General features: G+C 40.7%; 1 protein-coding gene across 5 annotated transcripts in view; it reads right to left on the bottom strand.

Moving 5' to 3' along the window:
• Positions 1-2793: 2793 nt before the first annotated feature.
• LOC121293593 (platelet-derived growth factor subunit A-like) overlaps positions 2794-22153 on the bottom strand; it is a 65799-nt gene continuing 46439 nt past the window's right edge. For 3 of the 5 annotated variants that reach the window (XM_041216675.1, XM_041216674.1, XM_041216678.1), the window contains 4 exons: positions 19598-19738; positions 16077-16264; positions 10588-10697; positions 2794-3304 (listed from right to left, as the gene is read on the bottom strand). In XM_041216675.1, the coding sequence (XP_041072609.1) occupies positions 3265-3304; positions 10588-10697; positions 16077-16264; positions 19598-19738 (479 nt within the window). In that variant the 3' untranslated portion in view covers positions 2794-3264. The remainder of the gene's footprint in view (positions 3305-10587; positions 10698-16076; positions 16265-19597; positions 19739-22153) is intronic. The other 2 variants (XM_041216679.1, XM_041216676.1) reach the window with 2 other exon arrangements.

Here is a 22153-nt window from a genome sequence, read left to right on the forward strand (position 1 = left end):
ATATTAGAATAGGTGAAAGAGTTGGGTTTTTAGGAGCACTTTAAAGGTGGAAAGGGAGATGGAGAGACTGAGAGGTTTAGGGAAGGAATTCAGAGCTCAAGGCCTAGCCAGCTGACGGCATGGATGCAATCACGGCACAATTAAAATCAGGGATGCTCACTGAGACAGACTCGGAGGAGCAGAAATATCAGAGGGTTGTGGGGCTGGAGGAGATTAGGGAGCGGGTTTAGTCAGTTAATGGAGGGATTTGAAAACAAGGGTGAGAATTTTGAAATTGAGACATTGCTTAAGCACGAAGATAATGGGTGAACAGGACTTTGCGAGAGTTAGAACACAAGCTGCAGGGTTTTGGATGACCTCAAATTTACAGACATTAGAAGGTGAGAGGCCAGCCAGGAGCAGGCTGGAATAGTTTAAGCAGCAGATGAGCTGAGGCAGGGTGGAGTCAGGCAACGTTTCAGAGCTGGAAATAGGCCATCTTTTCGTCCATTTAAGACACAGATGAGGAGGAATTTCTTCTCTCAGACGGTAGTGAATCTGTGGAATTCTTTACCACAGAGGGCTGTAGAGGTTGGGTCATTAAGTATATTCAAGGCTGAGATAGACAGATTTTTAATCAGTAAGGGAATCAAGGGTTATGGGGAAAAGGCAAGAAAATGGAGTTCAGAATTATCAGATCAGCCATGATCTCACTGAACGACAGAGCAGACTCAATGAGCCAAGTGGCCTATTTCTGCTCTTATGTCTTATGGTCTTAGCAGTGCTGGGGCTATGTGATCAGAAGCCCATCTGGGGGTCAATATAACATCAAGGTTTTGAACAGTCTGTTTCAACCTCCGACAGTTCCCACAGAATGGAATGGAATCAGGGGCTAAGGCAAAGAGTTTGGAATGGGGACCAAAGACAATGGTTTTGGTCTTCCCAATTTTACTTGGAGAAAATTTCTGCTCATCCAGTCCTGAATGCTGGATAAGCAGCCTGACAATTTAGAGACATTTTTAAGACGGGTGATGGTGAAGTAGAGCTGGGCATTGCCAGCATGCATGTGCAAACTGACACCGCATTTACAGATAGAGAAAGCTAAATACTGCGGATGCTGGAAATCTGACATAAAAACAGAAAATGCTGGAAAAACCTAGTAGGTCAGACAGCATTTGTGGAGAAAGAAATAGAATTAACGTTTTAAGTCTGTATGACTTCTTCAGTGCTAAAGGGAAGTAGAAATGAGATGGAATTTATATTGTTTAAGTGGGAGGTTGGTGGTGGAGCAGGTAAAGCAGAATAGAAGGTCAGCATTAGCTGGGGGCTAAGGAGAGATTGACAAAGATGTCATGGGCACAAGACAAAGGGAGTGTTAATGGTAGTGGTGAAGAATAAAGAAATTGCTGAGAGTAGCAAGGAGGTGAGAAAGCAGAATGTGTTAATAGCAGAACAAGGGTCAGCACTCTGTGAAAGAATGGATTGAATAAGTGACAGATGGCCCTGTTTGGGGGGAGTTGGAGTTGGGGGGAAGGAGAAAAAGGATTAAAAAAGGGATATGCAAAAGGGATAAAACATATAAAAATAAGCAGATTAAAAAATAAAATATAAAAATAAATTTAAAAATAAATAAATAAATAAAGGGATTTAAAAAACGGGGGTTGAAGGTGGAGGAGAGAGTTCATGATCTGAAGTTGTTGAATTCAATGTTAAGTCCGGAAGGCTGTAAAGTGCCTAATTGGAAGATGAGGTGCTGTTCATCCAGTTTGTGTTGGGTTCACTGGAACATTGCAGCAGGCCAAGGACGGACATGTGGGCATGAGAGCAGGATGGTGTATTGAAATGGCAAATGGCAAGAAAGTCTGGGTCGTGCTTGCGGTCCACAGAGAGTTTACTTTTGTCTTAGTCACATAAAATGTCTTTTGTGACTTTCATAAGAGCCGTTACGATATTGTGGTGGAAACCTGATTGGAGGGATTCAAACATGCGGTTCCAGGAAAGACTAGGGTGGGTACAAGTTCTTGATTTTGGAGAGGAAAGGGAGGTTGGCTATGGGGTCAACTGAAAAAAGTCATTGAGAGAAGAGAAATGATGTGATAAGAAATGAGATGATGCACAAAACAAATCAGTACAATCACTTCCCCAGTGGCAACTTTTGTTTCCCTGCACCCACTTCTCCCGCATCAACCACTGTTTGTCCTTAGGAGCTAATGCGTGTGAGAAATTATAGATTTTACCAAGAGTGGAAACAATTTTCCTTTGATCTTCAAAACATTTCCTGGGGGAAATAATAATTTCAAGTCATCTCGAATGATCCCATTCTTCACGATTTGAAAAGTTGTGCCTGAACTACCCAAATAATTCAGACTTTAGAGCTATTGTAAGATTAACTATCTTTGGGAATTACCAGATTAGTTTGTCAGTGAAGATCATGAAATTCCTGTCATTACTTGCCTCCATGTATCTATTCCCCCAGGAGCTAATTGCAACTGGGCAACCTGGAAGTGCCTTAACAGACTTAGGACTGGTGTAGGTCGTTCAAAGCTGTCACTAAGCAAATGGGGATATACAACCAACCCGACAACTTGGGAATGTGGAACTGAGCCACAGACTATGCAACATCTCCTGCAATGCCTATCAACTAGAGGAACCCTGTACTACTGCAGATCTTGCCGAATTCAACAACAAGGCGCAAAAATGTGTCCAGTTCTGGCTGGGCCATGTATAGACTGTCCGTGGACACGATAAGATGTATTTATTTCAGAATAATGGAGTAACACTTGGTTTGTCAAAATGAAGACCAGACTAAAAGTGTATTTTTTATTTTTGTTTTATTATTTTACTGTTATAAAGTTTTGTTATAAATCTTCAGTTTGTATCATAAGCCCCTTACCAGCAAAATGAAAGTTTAGAAATTAAACAAAATATCTCCTTGCTTCAGAGCCCCCAGGTTGAGGATCGATCCTCTTAATACTGGGAGCTGGTGCAAGTGGCTGGCTGTACACCATGGAGAAGTGTAGTAAAGTTGAGGAAGCTCTTCTCAGTTATTGCACGTCACAAGTGGACCGGGCAGAGTCCTCAGTGATGGAGAGCCCATAGCCCAAACGATCCATATAACCTCAGCTCCTAGTTATCTTCCTTAGACCACCTAAGGGAAAGGATGTCTGCACAGTCCAGAGGGAGAGAGAGAGAGAGAGAGAAGACTGCCTCCTTAATGCATGCAATATATTAGTTGTTTTTAATTTCTGTCCTTTTGGTGTTGTATGCTGGCTGTAAGATTACGCCTCAGTTGTCAGTTGATTGTCGATAATATTTTGGGGGGAACCTAGAAAAGAAACAAAATTGTGAGATACTTTATAACACAACTGGCACTGAGTCCAAACCACTGATGGTTTCACTGTTTGATTCAGTTTTACTAATCGCTCAGGGGACTGAGAGGTAAAATGGATTTGAATGATAGCCTTTCACTCCTGGAAAATGGCTTCGACTCCAGCTAAGGCTGATAATATCCAAGCCTTTTCTCTCTGTTGACCATGGCAACCATAAAGTGAAATGTGGTCATTCAGTCCCAACCAGTCCTGGTGCTCACATGTTTTAAGCACAAAACTTTATTTCGCTGCATTCTCATTTCAAAAGGCTATAGGCTTGGTTGGTGTGACAGATGACACAACTCACAAAGACACAGTAGCTGGTGTCCTCCATGGCTTGGGGTTCTGACACAGGAATCTTTCCTCTTCAACAAACCAGTGCTTTTCTTAATCAGGGAGTGATAGATGCTGACAGAGGAGCCCAAAATGAAAAACTGTTCCCTCAGCCGGATGAAGACAAAGTATAAAATGGAAACATTTTATTAGGTATTTTCCGGTGACAGGAAATGTGGGATTGATTAGGAAATAATGAGGAAAAAAAACAAATATAGATATGTTTTATCTTACAGGATTTTAAAATAATTACACAGCAATTCTTATTTAAACTAAAAGTTCAAACAATGTAACTTGGAATAAAAGGCCTGGTTTTCCAACAAGGCTGTGTTCACATTTCACCTGGAACTATACTTGCAATGTACTGGTAGAGGGCAAATAACCCTCTTGTGGAATCCTCTATCTCTGCTCTTTAAATAATCAAATATACATCCTTGATAATATTTAAAAAACAGAAATGAAACAGTGATCATTTCCTGTCCAGATCCTCACTACTCACAGTCTGCACTATAATCTCTGGCTGTCTGCTTCCTCCCCTAAATTGCTGATCAGAAGGAAGGACAACCATTTTGGATAGACCTCCGGAATCCTGATTGGAGAATTCATTTCCAACGCCCTCAATCCCCATTCAGTCAGGCTGTCATTCTCCCTTTATCTTCTACAAGTCTTGTATTCTTTCATTTTTTTCAATTAGATTTGCAATAGTAGTTCCAACTAAATATTTAATGAGTGAATCTACTAAACGCAAAGGCATGTTGATTAAGGGATACAGTTTCAGTAGTTGTTTCCACTGTTGCCAGGAGGTGGAGCGCTCCTACCTTTCAGGATATGACGAGATAGGTATTTATTTAGATACCATACATTCTTTTTACATTAACCACATTAAACATGGCCCTTCCAAATAACATGGGATTATAAAACACATCAAATTCTCAACTCACTTGCATAGACAACTTAACTCATTTCGCTATTAAGTGTGAGTGATTTTTTTTTTAAAACTTAAAGACTTTCATTCATATATCATGACTTTGATGACAACAGGACATCCCAAAATTACTTCACAGTCAATGAAAGTGTCTTCACTGTTTCAATGTAAGAAATGTGGAACTCTCACAAACAGCAAAGTGATAATGACCAGTTGTAAACTGTTTTTGTGGTAATTCCCTTAGTCTTCTTCGAAATAGTGTCATGGGGTCTTTTACATTTGCCTGAAAGGGTAGACAGGGTCTCGATTTAATGTTTCTTCCTATAGACAGCACCTCTGACAGTGCAGTACTCCCTCTACTGCAATGGGAATGTCAACTTTGAATTTTGTCCTCAATTCCTGGAATGGGATTTGAACCCACAGTCGGCTGATTCAGAGGTGAGAATGCTACCACATGGGCCACAGCAAACACTAAAAGGACAGTCAAATGAAGTGCAAAATTATAAATAAACCTGGAAATAATGATAGAGGAAATGGACATGGAGGATGGCAGGGTGGGTGTTGGGGAGGTGGGGGGTTGGGGTGGAATGCAGGGGGTAAGGATAGAAAATTGGATACCACAAACAAATGATCATAGAGGTAATAAGTGGGAGCCAGACACCAGGATCAGGCAAACACAGGAGGCAAATCTACAAAAAAATCTGTAGGCATGGACTCTAAACACAGTAAGATTTTGGAACTGGAGACTGGCATGTCATTATGGAAACATGACTGCCCCCAGAATAGATGAAATGAATAAAGTATACAAGAGCACTCAGCAGAATTAGGGCAGGTGGGAGAGAAAGTGGTGCAACCTTATGTGTCAGGTCAGCTGGGAGAGTATTGATGCTGAGTCTGTAGAAGTTGGACAGTTACAACTGAACTATTCTTCAATGTGAAATAGACAAAGGTAACGCTATCCTACAATTCTGATCAGAATGAGGAGGATGTATCTGTGCAAAAAGGAAAGTTATTTTAGTGAGTGACTTCAACTAAGTATAAATTGGAAATAGCCAACTGGTCAAGGGTCGGTCTTCATAAATGTAATGCATGAACTGCCTCGTAACCTAAGAGAAATGATAAGAGAAAGTGTCTGTCTTGACTTGGTGATGGTAAAGAGCACAGACAAAATGCAAGAAACAGAATCTACAACCACAGAACTGTCAAGTTTAACATGATCTCAGATTCAGAAACTGGAGGACCAGAAACTATTTAATTGACAAGGGAAGCTTCAGGAAAATGAGAGAACAGATAAAGCAATTTGATAGTGTTCAACAATACTCCAGTGACAAGAAAGTGCAGGCATAATTTGGTGTGCGCAGGATAAAAGTCATAGTTGGGTACAGCCATCTTACATGAAACAATGTGGCCCTAAATTGATGAATAGATTATTCAGAAAAAAAAATGGAGAAAGAATAACCTGAGTGAATCACTCAGGAAGAAAGGTGAAGCAGGAAACTGGGATGAATGCAGAAACTTGTAGACCCATGCTAGAAAAGTGGTCAGAAGGGCAAAGAGAGACTTGGGCTAAAGTATAACAGCTACCACAAAGATATCTGTAAAAATGCTTCATTACTTTAACAGTCAGAATTTGGTCAGAGAGGAGGTGAAGTTCAAAGACAATTGGTCAAATTTACAGTTGATACCAAACTAGGAGGGAGGGGAGAGTTGATTTTGAGAAGGTAGCCCAGGAAATATAAACAAGTTACACAAATTATGCGAACAGGCACAATGGTTCCGAAATTTCATACAGATAAGTATAAGATCATGTTAAGGAACAAACTAAAATGTGTGACATGCATATACTCTATGAATGGTGTTGAAATATAGCTCACAGACATTTAATACAGGTATAGCTTTGACTGTTGTCAATGTTCAATCTACACCCATAGCAACAATCACTCTCCATTCTATAGGAGCAATAGCAAGTAAATTCCAATCTCTACAGAAATATCAAACTGCCAGAGAGAGCTATAATTCTGTGCCTGACTGTAAATTGACTATGTGACACGTGTTGAGTCCCACACATCACAAAGATCACAGGTTTGTTTGCCCTTTTCTATGATGAGCAAGCTGTTTTCAGGGCAATGGAGGGACACTACAAATGACCCCAATATTCCTAAGCTAAGGAAGGGAAATGTCATTCAAGATTCCTACTTCTGATTGCTATCCAATGATTTCTACTGGGAAGTGTGCGTTATGAGGGCAAGATGGAGCTCAGCTTCTGCATACCTTCTACAGTTAAGTAGTATGTTGACACACACTGCCTGGGTTCATATATTATGAGCGGCCATTAAGGTGAGGTGTATGATGGCTTTCACTACCCCAGCAGTGCTTCCACATCAGTTTGGAAGAGGAGAAAATTGGAGTGTTTTTTGTTTAGAAAACCATGGAGCCAACAAACAATAAAAATCCCCTCAAGTCTTATAAATGGCTCCACACTGTGGATATCCATACACTAATGGGGTCTGAATTCAGTCACAAATTCCTGCAGAATCTTAGGCGGAGGGATAGGATAATTAATGTAGTAATCCAGATGACTGTAGTAGAAGTACCGCCCACAGGCGATGTAGGAAGTCACCTGACCTAGAGCTTAGGTCAGCAGTATAGACTTAGGTAGCAACACTTAAGGACATGCCATGGAGTCCTCTCCGTTGTACACTCTACTGTAAATATGAACGCCATCCTGTAATGTTAATAAAAAGTCTTGATAACTTCTACAAGACTGCTTAATAGTGTCCAAGCAGTACACACTGCAGGTAGCAACAACCCAAATGGAACAAAATTAGGCCCAGGTTTTTGTGTGGGTTCAGGAAAACACAACTTGCGCGCTTCTGCATCTTCCAAAATGCACACCCGACCCCATGTGTGACTTTGCCCTGAATTTTTGTTTTCATCATACACAGTTCGTGTTAGCAGTGCATTTGCAAGCCACTATCGAGTACAGGAGGAGTGTGGGTGCAGAGGGGGTTGATTAGAAGGCCTGCTTCAGCTCTTGGCAACAACAGCCCAGCTCTCAATTTAATTTAAAGGCCCCCTAAATTTCACCTCTCACCACCCACACCCCCATGTCATACCATGCCTCCTCAGATACCTCATGCCCCCTCAGATCCCCATGCCTTCTCCATGCCCTCTCCCGCAACCCCCCACCATGTATCCTCCATAGCCACTCACCCAGCATCTACTATGTTCAGTCCTCAGGAGCCAAGCAAAGCAATGGGAATTCTTTTAAATGCAGTTGAAAAAAATTAACCCTGAGACAATCTAATTAAATTTTCATTCAAACACACAGCCATTGATGCTGCAAAATAACTGTCCCCCATTGAAAAAAGTTAATCCTTTAAACAACCATTAAGTTGTGTAATCAAATGGTCACGTACTCTGAAATCACATCAAAGGCAGAGTATGTTATTACAACCTCATAAAACTATCAAGTCATTCCCCGGAGCAACTGTGTCAACAGACCATGAGCTTTTAGAAATCAGCCAAGCATTCATAATGGCCACAGCTATCAACCATTTGCTTCTAAATCCAAAGCCTGAAATTGAAAGGACAAAAGGTGTCTTGCCCATTACAAAGCAGATTTCCTGTCTATCAATGGAGGAGAGCAGGTCCTTGGATTTTTTTTTACCCTAAAGCAGGGGAATGTTTTTTTCCACAGTCAGAGTTATCTGTACATTTAAATTCTAGTGCCAAACATGACAAGGAGGGCTTACCACCATATTTTTCTTAATTTTTGAATGCATCGTGGCACTTGCATGTCAACATTTATACAATGATGGTCAATGTAATGGTCAACTCGCCTTTGCAGGACATAGCTCTATGATAAATCATTGCTTTAAAAACACATCTACATTTCCATACACCATCTCATAGTGACATTTGAAGGTGTAAAAACATTTTATTCTTACGTTTCAGATTGTTGCTGATTCCTCAGCAGGCTTCCCCCAGTGTTCATGAACTATCCAAGCAGGTGCATCTTTTTTAGCGCTTACAAACCCGGCACCAGCACACAAAAATGGCTTGCGGGAGGGAATACAATTTTCCTGTGGCCCTCACAACCAATCTCAGGGGAGGGGCATGTGCACTTGCACCCAGGGCCTTCCCAACCCGCACAAAGGACGCATGAAAATGGTGAGAGGTCAGGCAGGCAGAGGAATACAGAGTTTCCAGCAAAAAAAAAGCTAAGTTCAACATTTCATGACCCCATTTGCACTTCCACTGGGGGATGAACATCCAGCCCCTAAACTCAAAGAAGCGGGTTGTAAACCAGACGTGACCATAAGGGATCCAATTGCATCTTTTAATGCTTTGATTTGTGTACCAGTTGGTTCCGATCACAGATATTTTTTGCAGCTTCTTTTTTTTAGATCCCTGCCTCTGGAACTTTCTCTGAAAGCAGCCAAAGATAACACAATCGCACTACTGGTAAACAAGGCAGAGCTAGCCATGTCTGCCAGAAAAACAGCAGAAGAATCCTGGACAAAACAACATTTTTGTGTTCCTGATTGGGCGCACTGTGGGTTCCTAAACTCAATAACTCCATCAGGCGAATGCAGGGAGAAGCTGAAATCAGAGAAAGCCTGTTAACAGAAATAGGGAGGGAAAATGAGATGGTGAGTCAATCAAACACTCACACACTTCCTAGGGTTAGAGAGAAGGGAAGGTCAATGGGAATTTTTAGGGCCTAAATAAATGGAGAAACAATTAGTGAGTTGAGAGGACATGGACATCTAGTTATATCCATAATTGCTTTTTAAGATGTGATTCCACACACCATTTTGGGTGAAGTACACTTTTACTTTAGAGCTTTGAATTGAAACTTCCTGATTTATGGTGGAAACTGACACCCTCATCTATAAGTTTGTTACCTCTAAACCAATGGACTCCAGTGGTCTCGTTAGTTCTGTCCTCTGCAAACTTCTGGTCATGCAAAACTCTACTACCTGTCTCCTAACTTGCGCCAAATCCCATCTCCCCTATACTCCCTGGCCAACATTGGCTCCTGGTTAAGCAACAGCTCGATTTTAAAATTCTCATCCTTGTTTTCAAATCCCACCATGGCTTCGCCCCTCATTTCCCTGCTCTCCCTCCTGTGGTCCTTCAACCCTCCAAGGTAACTGTACTCCACCATTCGGGCTCTTTAGCATCCCCGAGATTGATCACTCCACCATTGGCAGCCATGCCTTCAGCTGCCAAGGCTCAAGGCTCAGAAATCCCCTCTCTAAATATCGCTACCTCTTTATCCTCCTTTAAGATGCTCCTTAAAACCTACCTCTTTGACCGAGCTCATTAAAATATATTAATTGAATATATCCCATCTGATCTCAGTTCTTTTCAACACCTACTTCATAAATACTGCAAAAAACATTCTTCAGAACTCACATACATGGAAAACCAAATAAACATCTTTTCAAAGATAAATTATGTAAACAGTGAAAATATCTATATGTCTCCATATACTTAATTCATTAGAAGCAAATAGCTTTAGGTGTCAGGCTTGGTTCAGTAGTGCACTCTCACCTCTAAGTCAGAATATTGTGGGTTCAAGCCCGATTCCAGAGACTTGAGCTCATGGTCTAGGCTGGCACATCAGTGCACTAGGGAGGGAGTGCTGCATTGTTAGAAGTGCGGTCTTTCAGATGAGGCTCTAAACTAAGGCCCCATCTGCCCTCTCAGGTGTGTCAAATGTCCACGATGCTCTTTGAAGAAGAGTAGGTGAGTTTTCTCAGTGTCTTGGCCAATATTTATCCCTCAACCAAAATCATTAAAACTAAATCTTCTGGTCATTTCTTTCACTGCTGTTTGTGGGAGCTTTTGTGCACAGATTGATCATTGTGTGTCCTATATTACAAAGCAATACACACACACATGTCCATGAATACATAGGAGTATAGGGCACATTGCCTTACCTCCTGAAGACACTCTCAAGTGACCTCTTACCTTGGGTGGTGTCTTGCTAGCTCTGTACAGTTACAGCTTAGATGCTCTCTGATTGATACAGTGTGTATGGTGAGCTCTTTCCTACCATATCGATAAGTTAGCTTCGCTATCTGTGCAAATCAAAAACAAGTAACAATATCATTCTGTCCAAGGGCTTTTGTCAAGATTGAAGAGTTTGTATTAAAAAACACATAACTTCACAGCATGCTGTGAAATAAATATTATGTTGAAACAAATCTTTGAATAAATGTATATATTAATTTCTAAAGGTTATTATTGAATCTGCTCTGACCACCCACTCAAGCAGTGCATTCCGGATCATCGCAAATCACTGCATTAAAAAAATGTCTTCATGTCTCCTCTTGTTCATCTGCCAATTATCTTAGAATTGGTCAAGGAAGATAATATGATGAACAGCATGCATTATGTGTGGGCTGGTTTGAACAGACACAAGTCTTGGCTCCTTTGTTCAACTAGAGCACTGAGCTGGATGAATTGCAAAACAGGATGAAGACAGTGATTTGGTGAGAGTGGGAATTGGTTGCAGAATAGTAATTTCACACAGAGTAGGAATTGGGTGCAGAATAGGAATTGGGTGCAGAGTGGGAATTGGGGGCAGAGTGGGAACTGGGTGCAGAGTGGGAATTGGGTGCAGAGTGGGAATTGGGTGCAGAGTGGGAATTGGGTGCAGAGTGGGAATTAGATGCAGGTTGGGAATTGGGGTGCTAAGTAACTTGAAATGTGTAGCACCCACAAAAGAATTTTCAATATTAATACCAGCAAGGATGATAGTTCCTTGAGGGCAGTGCGCTCCAGAGTACTCTCACGGCATTGTTGGGTAAAGAACTACACAGGGAGTCATAGTAAAGTGTACAAATGCAGTTGCAGTAGGGGATCTGATAGTCAGGGTAACAGGTATTTCTGCAATCACTGACATGAGTTTCACTTGGTCTGTTGCCCCTTGATGCCAGGATAAAGGACATCACTGAACAGGTGCTGAAAATTTTGCAGGGGTAGGGGGAACAGTCGTGCTCAGGGTAGGAACCAATGGATCAGTTAAGAAAAGGGTTGATATCCTATAGGCTGAGCTTCAGGAACAGGAGGACATTAAAAAGCAGGACCTCAAAAGTAGTAATCGCTCCAAATGCAGCCAGAAGCCACTTCCCAATCCAATCATAGCTACCCACATCAAGAAAGAAAAATGAAAGCAAACATTATACTGGTAGAGTATCTCAAATCCAGTTACCTGAAAACGAGTGGTGTCCACAAACTAGATATTTTTATAATTTTTCTTGCATCGATTTTAACTGATTAAAATAAATAAAACTTATCTGCATGATTTGGCTGAGCACTGCATTGACTCAGTGTGGCTCCAGACTAGTTACCGGCTTCGCCACTTTGCTTGCTGCTCTATCCCACGCTCCAAGCGACCCTTGATCCCATCTGATGTGGCTTGACCCAAACTGCCCATGCCCGAAACGCCCGACCCAAAAACCAGCAATATCCAAAACCGGGCCTCAGTCCCGAGAGTGCTGGATTTGAAGCACTATGTTGTATTCATTTACTTTGGAGCAGGAGAGTGGAAATGTAAGGATATGCATGCAATATTGGTCCTGGCACTGAATGGATCAAGCCCAAGTACTAGGCACCAGCTATGAAATAATGCAATCTAATTTATAACGCGGTCTCGCGATATGGGCCTTTATTATAGTGCTTCCCAGTGTAGAAGATTAGATAAAGGGTAACCAGTAGATGTAGGATATTTGGATTTCCAAAAAGCATTTAATAAGATTTCACATAACGTGTTGATACGCAAGATAAGGACTCATGGGGTTGGGTGTAATTTATTACTATGAATGGAGGATTAGTTAACAGAGGGGAAACAGAGAGTATGGATAAAGGGGGTATTTTCAAATTGGCAGGCTGTCACTAGTGGAGTGCCTCATGGGTCAGTGCTGGGACCTCAATTATTTACAACTCCACTAATGACTTAGATGAAGAGACTGAGAGGAAAATATCTAAGTTCGCTGATCATACAATATTAGGTGGAAATGTAAACTGTGAGGAGGACACAAAGAGGCTACAAAGAGATTTAGACAGGTTAAGTGAATGGGCAACAAGATGGCAGATGGAATAATTGTCAAGAGGCGTGAGGTTATTCATTTTGCTGGTTAAAAAAAAAGAGAATATTTTTTAAAAGGTGTGAAGCTTTTAAATGTTAATGTTCAGAGAGACTTGGGTGCACACATACATGGAACACAGAAAGTTTAGTGTGCAGGTAGAGCAAGCAATTAGGAAGGCAAAAGCCATGTTGGCGTTTATTAGAAGGAGACTGAAGTATAAGAATAAGGAAGTCTTGCTACAAAGGGCTTTGGTGAAACCACACCTGGAATACTGTGTGCAGTTTTGGACCTCATATCTAAGGAAGGATATACTTGCCTTGGAAACAATGCAATAAAAGTTCATTAGATTATTTCCTGGGATGAGTGGACTATGATGAGAGTCTACGTAACCTGGGCCTATACTCTCTGGAGTTTAGAAGAATGAGAGCTAATCTCATTGAAGCATAAAAGATTCTGAAGGGGCTTGACAGGCTAGACACTAAGAGGTTGTTTCCCCGAGTTAGGAAATCTAGAACATGGGGGCACAGCCTCAGGATATAAGGTCGATCATTTAGGAATGAGATGAGGTGAAATTTCTTCATAGCCAGGTTGTGAATCTTTGGGTCTGTCTCCCCCAGGGAGTTGTGGATGCTCCACTGCTGAGTATATTTAAGACTGAGGTCAATGGATTTTTCACCTCTCAGAGAATCAAGGGATATGGGGAGCAGGTAAGGAAGTGGAGTTGCAGTAGAAGATCACCCAGCACCGTATCGAATTGTGGAGCAGTCTCATGGGGCTGAATGGTTTACTCCACCTCCTATTTCTTTTGCCCTTAGCAGGAGGACTGATAACCAGAAGAGTTGTTGTGATCTGGCATGTTTGGAAGCAGATTCAATAATAACTTTCAAAAGGTAATTGGATAAATAGTTGAACTGGTTAAACTTGTTGGGCTATGAGAAGGAGCAGAGGTGTGGGACTAATTGGATAGCTCCAATTAAACTGGCAGAGGCTTGATAAGCCAAATGGCCTCCTTTTGTGCTGTATCATTCTCTGATTCTATGATTTACTGCAGTAACAATCTGAGGTTCAGAATGATGTTGTGTTTGCTACCAAGTTGTCAAAGCAAGTGAGATTTGAGCAATAGGGAAAAAAAACTACCAAATGGAATTAATTGAGAATGTAAGTCATTTAAAACAAAGGCTGAAGTGTCATTAGAGGGATAAATACTGTACACATTCTTCAGAAGAAGAAATTGAAATACATGGTACAAAATAGAATATTGAAAGAAACAGCAATAGCACTATAGCAGGAACAATGGAGAGATCCTTATTGTTTAATTTTTTTTTAAACTGTACTTTGAATAAAAGCTAACTGAGACTGTCCAATTTCTTGTATTGATTTTATTGTGGGCAACTTACTGAAGAAAGGTTTCCATAAAGCCCAGCCTGTAACCTCTTTAAATAACAGTGCTTTTTTTTATTTACTAATTCTATGTGCTAAAGGAAATGTGACTCCAGCAAATGTATAAAAACCTTTCTTCCCAAAGCTACTCAGTTAATACCAACTAAATTTTGGAAATGAATTCCCCCTTTATGCACATCCGATATAAGCCCGTTCATTATATAAGGGAGTTGTCACTAAGCACCAGGTTGCTTCATCTTGGTCAATACTGAGTAGGTGTTGCATACAAGTATGGTTATGAACAGTTCCTTTCACATTTCCTGCCCTAAATCCTGACTCAACTAACTGACTCAACTACCCAAATACACATTTATGTTCTGGAACAAACAAGTATGATCAGCTATTCTGTTGACTTCTTTACATTCTACAATTCAGGTTCTGATTTAAATTTTTTGACCCACTCTTCTCTTTTAGGTACCCCACCCTTGATGTCCCAGCCACTAAGACGTTGAGTTAGTCTGTATTGTGGCAGTTGGTCACAATGTGTAAACTAGCCCCCAATTCACAATGCTGAGATTTCAATTTACTACACTATTCACCCTTGTGGCTTCTTTGAGAGCAACTGCTAGTTTTTGTCATTTTTTTTTTACCTCGATGCATTAAATCCTAAATTGAGACTGTCCAAACTTGTTTTGCACAGAACTTGGACAGCCATCAAAACAACTTTCAACAGACCTGGAGATGTTACATTCACTTTTAGGCTCCATAGGACTTACTGCAATGCTGTAACTTAATACATTATCAATTATCATCCATCAGTCAGTGCAACTCTCACCTTCGAATCAAAAGACTATGGCTCCAAACCTTAATGCACTGACACTTCACTGGAGTGCCGCATTGTCACAGGTACCATCATTCAAGTAAAATATTCTGGTGGATGCAACTTATCTCATGGCACAATTTGAAGAAGAGCTGAGAATTGAATTCTCTCAACGAACACCATCAAAAGAGATTAGTTAACTGGTCATTGGCCTAATTCACTGTTTGTGACATTTTGCTATGTACAAAATTTCTGCCAAGTTTGTCTGCAGGATAACAGTAACTCCACATCAAAAAATTGGTTGTGAATCACTTTGCACCACCACAAGGATAAGGGAATGTACTATACAAATGCAAGTTCTCACTCTCTAATCCCATTTATTTTATAATACAACCAAGACAAGTTTTTTAAGATCATTCAAAGGATCTGGACGTTGCTGATAAGGTCAGTATTTAGTATCCATCCTAATCGCCCTTGAGAAGGTGATGGTAAGCCACCTTCTTGAATATAGCTAAGTGGTTGGCTAGGCCATTTCAGAGGGCAGTTAAGAGTCAACCACTTTACTATGTGTCTGGAATTACATATAGGCCACACCTGATTTCCTTCTTTAAAGAACATCAGTGAAGCAGATGGGCATTTTTGTGATTATCCATCATTTCATGGTCACCATTACTGAGGCTAGTTCTTTTTAAATTTTAGATTTTACTTAATGAATTGATTTGTATTCCCCAGGTGCTGTGATGGGATTTGAACTCACATCTCCAAATCATTAGTTCAGTACATATTACAGGAGTAATGGTTGGCATGTTTAACACTTGAATTTGGGATTTTAAGTTTTTCAGGACATTTTCTTTGCTCATATATGATTAAGATATATTAAGTTATGCAGAGGTTAGGCAGTTTTTATTTTATCAAATCATGCCCTATTGAAAAGCAAGATTTTAACAGCCCAAAGCTTCATTCAAAGTGGTGCTGATAGCAGAATGACTATGCAGTGTGTATAGGGCAAGGACAATAGCAGACAGCCATTGACTTTCCATAGAGCTGTGGACGTGGTGCTATCTTAAGAATTAAAATACACTGCACTAACCAGCCTGCAGAGTTTCAAAAAACACATTTAAAACATCCCAGTTACAGAATATGTGAAACAACATTTTACAACGTACCTGAAAGGGCCTGTAATTTGCAACAGAAGGAATGCATTTATAGGTTTTGGTGTTACAACAGCCAGAGCAGCGCTTTATTTCAACACATGAAGGCCACAGAAAGAAGCCCACTGAAGTGGGGTCCACCTTGTAGCGAGGAACCTCTACCGAAACTATCCTTGTTTTGCATCCAGCTGCTTTTGAATTCCCTTTGGTTAATGAGAGAAGAAAATGGGAAAATTACTGTTCACACTTACAATCTCACGTACTTCTATGTTAAAATCCTAATTCCCACTCCCCAGTGCACCAGACTATAGAGTTCAAATGTGGCACTGGTAAAGGTAACAGTGGCTGTTATTTCCTCCAAAGGCTATCTCCAAGGCTACCTGCTTTTCTCTACCTGCTCCAGAGATGGTGTTGTAACATCTCTCAGCTCCTTATAACAATCATCACGGGGCAATTGGTATTCCTAATCTTTTAAAACAACAAGTCCTTCAATTAAACCACAGGTGGTCTGCAATAAAACAACTCAGGCCCTGTCATAAAATGAAACAAAAGTATTGAAAATAATAAAATCACTGAATTTTTTCCCCTGAAATTAAGATGAATTTTATGCATTGTTTTTGGGAGTAATTTTCTAACGTTGAATTCCCAACTGGAAACCTAAAGCCCCAGCGGAAACATATCAGAAACTTGTGAGTGCTCTGAACACAATTTTCCGACCATTGATGTTCAGAAAATATAGCTTAAGTACAATATTTTCCATTCACATGAATGTGAGAACATAAGAAAAGGGGGGAATGAGAAAGACATTCTGATAATGAAACACACCCTTCAAGAAGACCATGCAGCTCACTCGTGACTACAACATGTATTTACTTACAAAAGATAAACTTTGCCTTGCAGTTGGAAATTGTTTTTGAGAATCTGTTTCCATTAATTATGAACAGCACTTTAACATTTAAAAGAAAGCAGCTCCTCAGATATCTATGAGACTTCACACTGTAGATCCCGTATGATGCACACTGTATCATCAATTCTGTCGTATCCACCTACTCCTACCCTCTTGCCCCTCTGGGTTGTGAACAGTGCACTCAGCTGTTTCTAGTGATGATATACATGGCCTTTACTTTCACTGGATCATTTTCTGGGAACCTGAAATTGCCCAAATTTGAACCAAATCTTCAGGAGCACGCCTGATTCAGCCAAAATTTGGATCTTTTTCCGGTTTTAACTTGAAGTGCTCCGCATTCCAACTGTCACTCTCTTTAATGAAAATCATGACGCTACAACTTTTAACTATCATTAGTATGCTTCCTAAAACAATCTGCACAGCGGCACTATCACTGAACGCTACTGATTACATTGCTGAACTTCTAAAAAATGTAGTGAGCATAGGAGATGTTCCAGAGGGAGTTAAAAGGCTCTTGATTTTGCTAACATTTCTAATCGTTTGCGCTGCATCCATGTGCTTAGCAATCAAATGAATGACAGCTCTTTAAATCCGTCTGCCCTATTCATTATTCTATATATAATTAGTACACCATTTTAACTCAGTTTGTCATTTTAATGAGGTAACATTTTCAACCAGTGATATACTGTAGCTTCATATTTTCAGACATGAATTTGTTTTATACTATTTATCTTCGCAAGTGAAGCCTCAGTCGTGTTAACGGGGATAACATTTGCTGATAGCTTGACTAGTTCTTTTCTAGGACAGAGTCTTATGAATCTAACGTTGATCTTGTTTGTGCAAACAGCCAGACCTTTAATAGAGATATATAGGAAATTTGCTACGGCTCATTTTTGGACACATAACTATACGCCAGCATGGACATGTCCCAACCGGCTGCTTGCTTGTACTGTCATGCCTCCACATACAGCTTTCACATTTTGCCTGCATGAATGACAGAGTTCCCAAGGGCAGGTTCTTGAACAGGGACAGGATAGCCCCAACCAGAGGGAGTGGGGAGGGGGGGGTGGAGTTGGACGGCTCACAAATATTGTGCAGGAAAGGAAGCACATTAGCTCCTCCAAATCTAAATAAAACCCCATATTAGTTGGCAGATGCCAAGACCATAGCATCCACTGAAGAATCCTGAGTGGTGAAGGTCTGATGTCAGGACTGCTCGTCTGTCAGGGTCCTGATCCACCTCATTTACATCTGTAAGGGGGCCACTGCCCGTTTTAGGCAGCGGCCAGGAACACCTGACCCAAAATGAGAAAAATGAGATCCAGTGTCTACTCCGGGATCTTATGGTCCCAACTAATGAATCCCATGCAAATTCAGTCAATTATTGGCACTTGTTCAAATCGAACAAGCTCTTTATGCAGTTCTGTTCACGTTGAGTTTATGCTTAATATTTGGGGTTTCATACGCGTTACTGGGGAAATTTAGTTTGGGGCAGTCACACAGGGTCAGTTACACAATTCACGTACTGCATGATTTGTTGCTGAATGTATGTCAACTCCTGATCATATTAGTGGTGGACAAGAGTTCTTAAAAGGTATATATTCTTCTCTATTTCAATTACAAAATATGATGCTTCCAGCATAACTTAGACAGTGTCAAAGACCTGGGAAGTAGCAGTGATGAAGCTGATACCATGTAGACAAGTAACAGTCATGTCACACATTGTTCTTTTGCAAATGATGCAACGACGATTTGCAACTTTGTCGAGCTCTCTAATCCCATCCCATTCTCCTGAAGACAGAGTTTACGATAGCATCCATATGGCTATGCCCAATACCCCATGTATGTGCTCTGATCAGAGTAACTTAAAAAAAAATTACATCTGAAAGAATGTCCATTGATGAGAATACAAAGGCTCTTCCTTGCAATGTAGCAATTCTGAGGCAAACATTCGCTACCACGAGCATCACTCCTATCAGTAATGAGAGGTAAGTTGACTATTAGATGATAGCCAAGGCAACTGATTTGCCATTTTCATAGAAAAACATGGACAGAATGGAGCTGCAGAAGTTGCTAAAATCCCCAAATTATATGTATTAAAGATGGAATTTGCTTTGCTAAGTCAGTAGCTCTGATTATTGCCCACATTGCTTTGCGGAGGTGTTTTTATCTCCACTCTTCAAAGTCTTGCTCCTCATTCATCTCCAGAACCATGTTCTCTCGATTTGCCCTCAAATATACTTTGAGTGGATTCAGGAATGTGATAAGTTCCTGAAAGTCTGTGGCAAACAGATGAGAATAAGATTAATCTCCACTCCTAGAATCAGAAACTTACAACGTGCTTCCAGAAATCAAACCACCATATATCTAAGAATCTTCACCAATTTGTTAATAAAATGGTTAATTAAGTGGAAGCATTTAGGATAATGCTCTAAGCCAGTGCATTTGTAATTGCAACATGTAAAAGGTTGAAAGCAAAACAGAATGAGGCCCAAACAAGTTGAAGTAACACCTAGCTTACTCTCACCCAACAGTACTTGAGGAGAGAGGTGCTCCAGCTGATGAGTAGGATCTTGCTGTCAAACAGGAAATGGAAGCTGAGCATGAACTGGTAGTAATACTAGCAGACCTGCTATAAATGATCGTGGTTGGCTCTGTGCTGGTGGTTCTCCCATTACTGTTAGCAGAGAGGGCGAGTGTCCTTCATTGCTTGCCATTTGTCCAGGGTGTTCATTAGCACCTTTGTGTCTCCCCAGCCTAAGTGGCACACCTTAAAAAACACAAAGCACAAAAACCCTGCTCAGTTCAACAAGCACGCAATGCCAAGCCCAAATCTGCCACAAGATGTTATGTGGCTGTGAAAATTACTCAGCTGGCGACATGATAGGCCTGGGCCTGCCACCACAGTCAGTGATGAAGTTAGGAGATTCCAGAGATTGTTGAATTTGATGCAACTTGAATAAGCAATACCATCAAGGAACCACTTTTCATGAGGCAATATTCCACAAAACTACAAAAGCATCAAAATAAGTAGTTCTGGTTTCAACAGGAAAGCGTTCTCTATTTTGTATGCAAGACAGTTGGCACAGTTTCAGTTCATATAATAGGCAATTCAGCCATTGCATGTTGGATCATCCTCCACACATTGGATGCTTTGGTGATTATTAAAGGGTACTGAATTATAATTAGGTTATAATTATCTGTGCACATACAACTGATGGTGCCAGTTACTGTTTGACTGAATAAATCAATCCATGTTAATTAATAGCAGGGATGACAGTGATTAACGGAGTAAGGGAAACACATGAAGCTTAATGCACATTACACCACATATACTTTAACCCCTATTCATTTGGACAACAAAAAGATGGCAATAGCATCAAAATGGTAACATTTCTAACCATTTCCATCACTGCATGAAAGTCTAAGGGAACTAGTAATGCACACTGATACCAGAACTGTTAATTGGAGTACAACAACCTTATGGAATATTTAGTGGAATAAAACTAGGCCTTGAAATTAAACAGTGCAAGTATTAGTGTACAGAAACAGTATCATCATCAGCTAATCACAGTCCCAAAGGACCATACGCATCTCTTTCCATTCGAGAGACACAATTTTTGGCAACTCACAGCTTGGGGGGTGCCACTCCGCAAGCTCGGGGCATGGCAAGGTGCCAAGGCCTCCATGAAATACCACAGCCAGTATGCGGATTGAACCCGCACCATCAGCATCATTCTGCGTCACTGTCTAGCCATCTAAGCTAACCGACCCTTGTACGGGTATATAGGCCAGGATTTTCTGACCCCTGTCATGGATGGGACAGGAAAATTTGGAGAGATGTTGACTTTCAACAGCTGTCTAAATTTTTCCATCACACTGTGCTAATGCCCACCTTTGACAAGGCTGGAAAATCCCACCCATAGTGCATCTTACTGAATTATGTTGTTGGCTACTTTGACTGAGGTATTAAACCACTTATTTTAATTAGATTAATGCTTCTGTTAAAATAAAGGAATTTTGTATGAGCCAATCAAATGCTTATCAACTAATATTCACATTGCATAACTTCAGGGGGCCAAAGTCCACCGAATAAACTATCAGTGAAAAGCTTTCATTAACAAATCATGATGGAAACAGGGTATGTCATTAAAGCTTATTTTAAAACTAGTTCCCAAGTCTTAAGGAGATCTTTCAAATGGCTGAATTATGTGAATACAGCTAATGCAAATCCCTTCTTGATGGAGCGTGTTAAATGGGAAGCGACTATACTTAATCTAATATTTAGCAGTGAAATGAGGAGGTGAAAAATTTAGAGAATGTGTTACCATGTGTTAATTAGATTTAACACGTGACAAGGTTGTGATTAAGGAAAACAGTTGTTTTTGGCCCTGAACATGTATAGAAATCAGAAGGGTAAAGGTACCAAACAAAATTGGAAAGATTTTTCAGAATATGATCAAGGTTGGTCAAAATGCTATATGGTGTGTTCATATTAAACAAAATGAAAAATACTAAAATGGGATTTCTTTGGTGTTGAGTTGGCTTCAAGATGGCACACTTGACATTCTTCCTAGAAGGTCTCATTATCTGATGCTGGAGTCAAGAATATTCAGAGTACATCAGTGCACTGGAGATATTGCCGTGCTTGCCCATTGGTAGGACCTTAAGAGGCAGGTTTGCCAATGGGACTGAGATTCTTCACACTTGGCCAGCCGGATGGCCCAGCTAATCAAGCACTAAAACATTTACCAATTCATGGTGCCAGTAAACTGCATGGCTTTAGCTGAGCTTCACCCATACATCAAGATTTTTATCTTATTTTTCATCATGGGATGTGAGTGTCGCTGGCAAGGCCTTCATATATTGTCCATCCCAAACTGCCAATGAGATCGTGGTGACGAACTGCCCTCCTGCATGACTTTAGTCCATGTGCTGTTAGGTAGGGAGTTACAGGATTTTGCTGCAGTGATGATGAAGGAACGATGAGCTCAAGAGGAACTTGCAGGTGATAGTGTTCACATGTGCCTGCTGCTCTTGCTCTTCTACGTGATAGAAGTCACTGGCTTAGGAGATGCTATCAAAACCTTGGTTCTCGGCATCTTGCACCTAAAATCTCTGGGTAGGCAACTGGACTGTGTTCCTACAGATAGATTGTGCTCCCCACCCCCCTCCCGTATTAAGC

This window comes from Carcharodon carcharias, chromosome 22 (assembly GCF_017639515.1).
Source record: "Carcharodon carcharias isolate sCarCar2 chromosome 22, sCarCar2.pri, whole genome shotgun sequence".
Taxonomy (NCBI): domain Eukaryota; kingdom Metazoa; phylum Chordata; class Chondrichthyes; order Lamniformes; family Lamnidae; genus Carcharodon; species Carcharodon carcharias.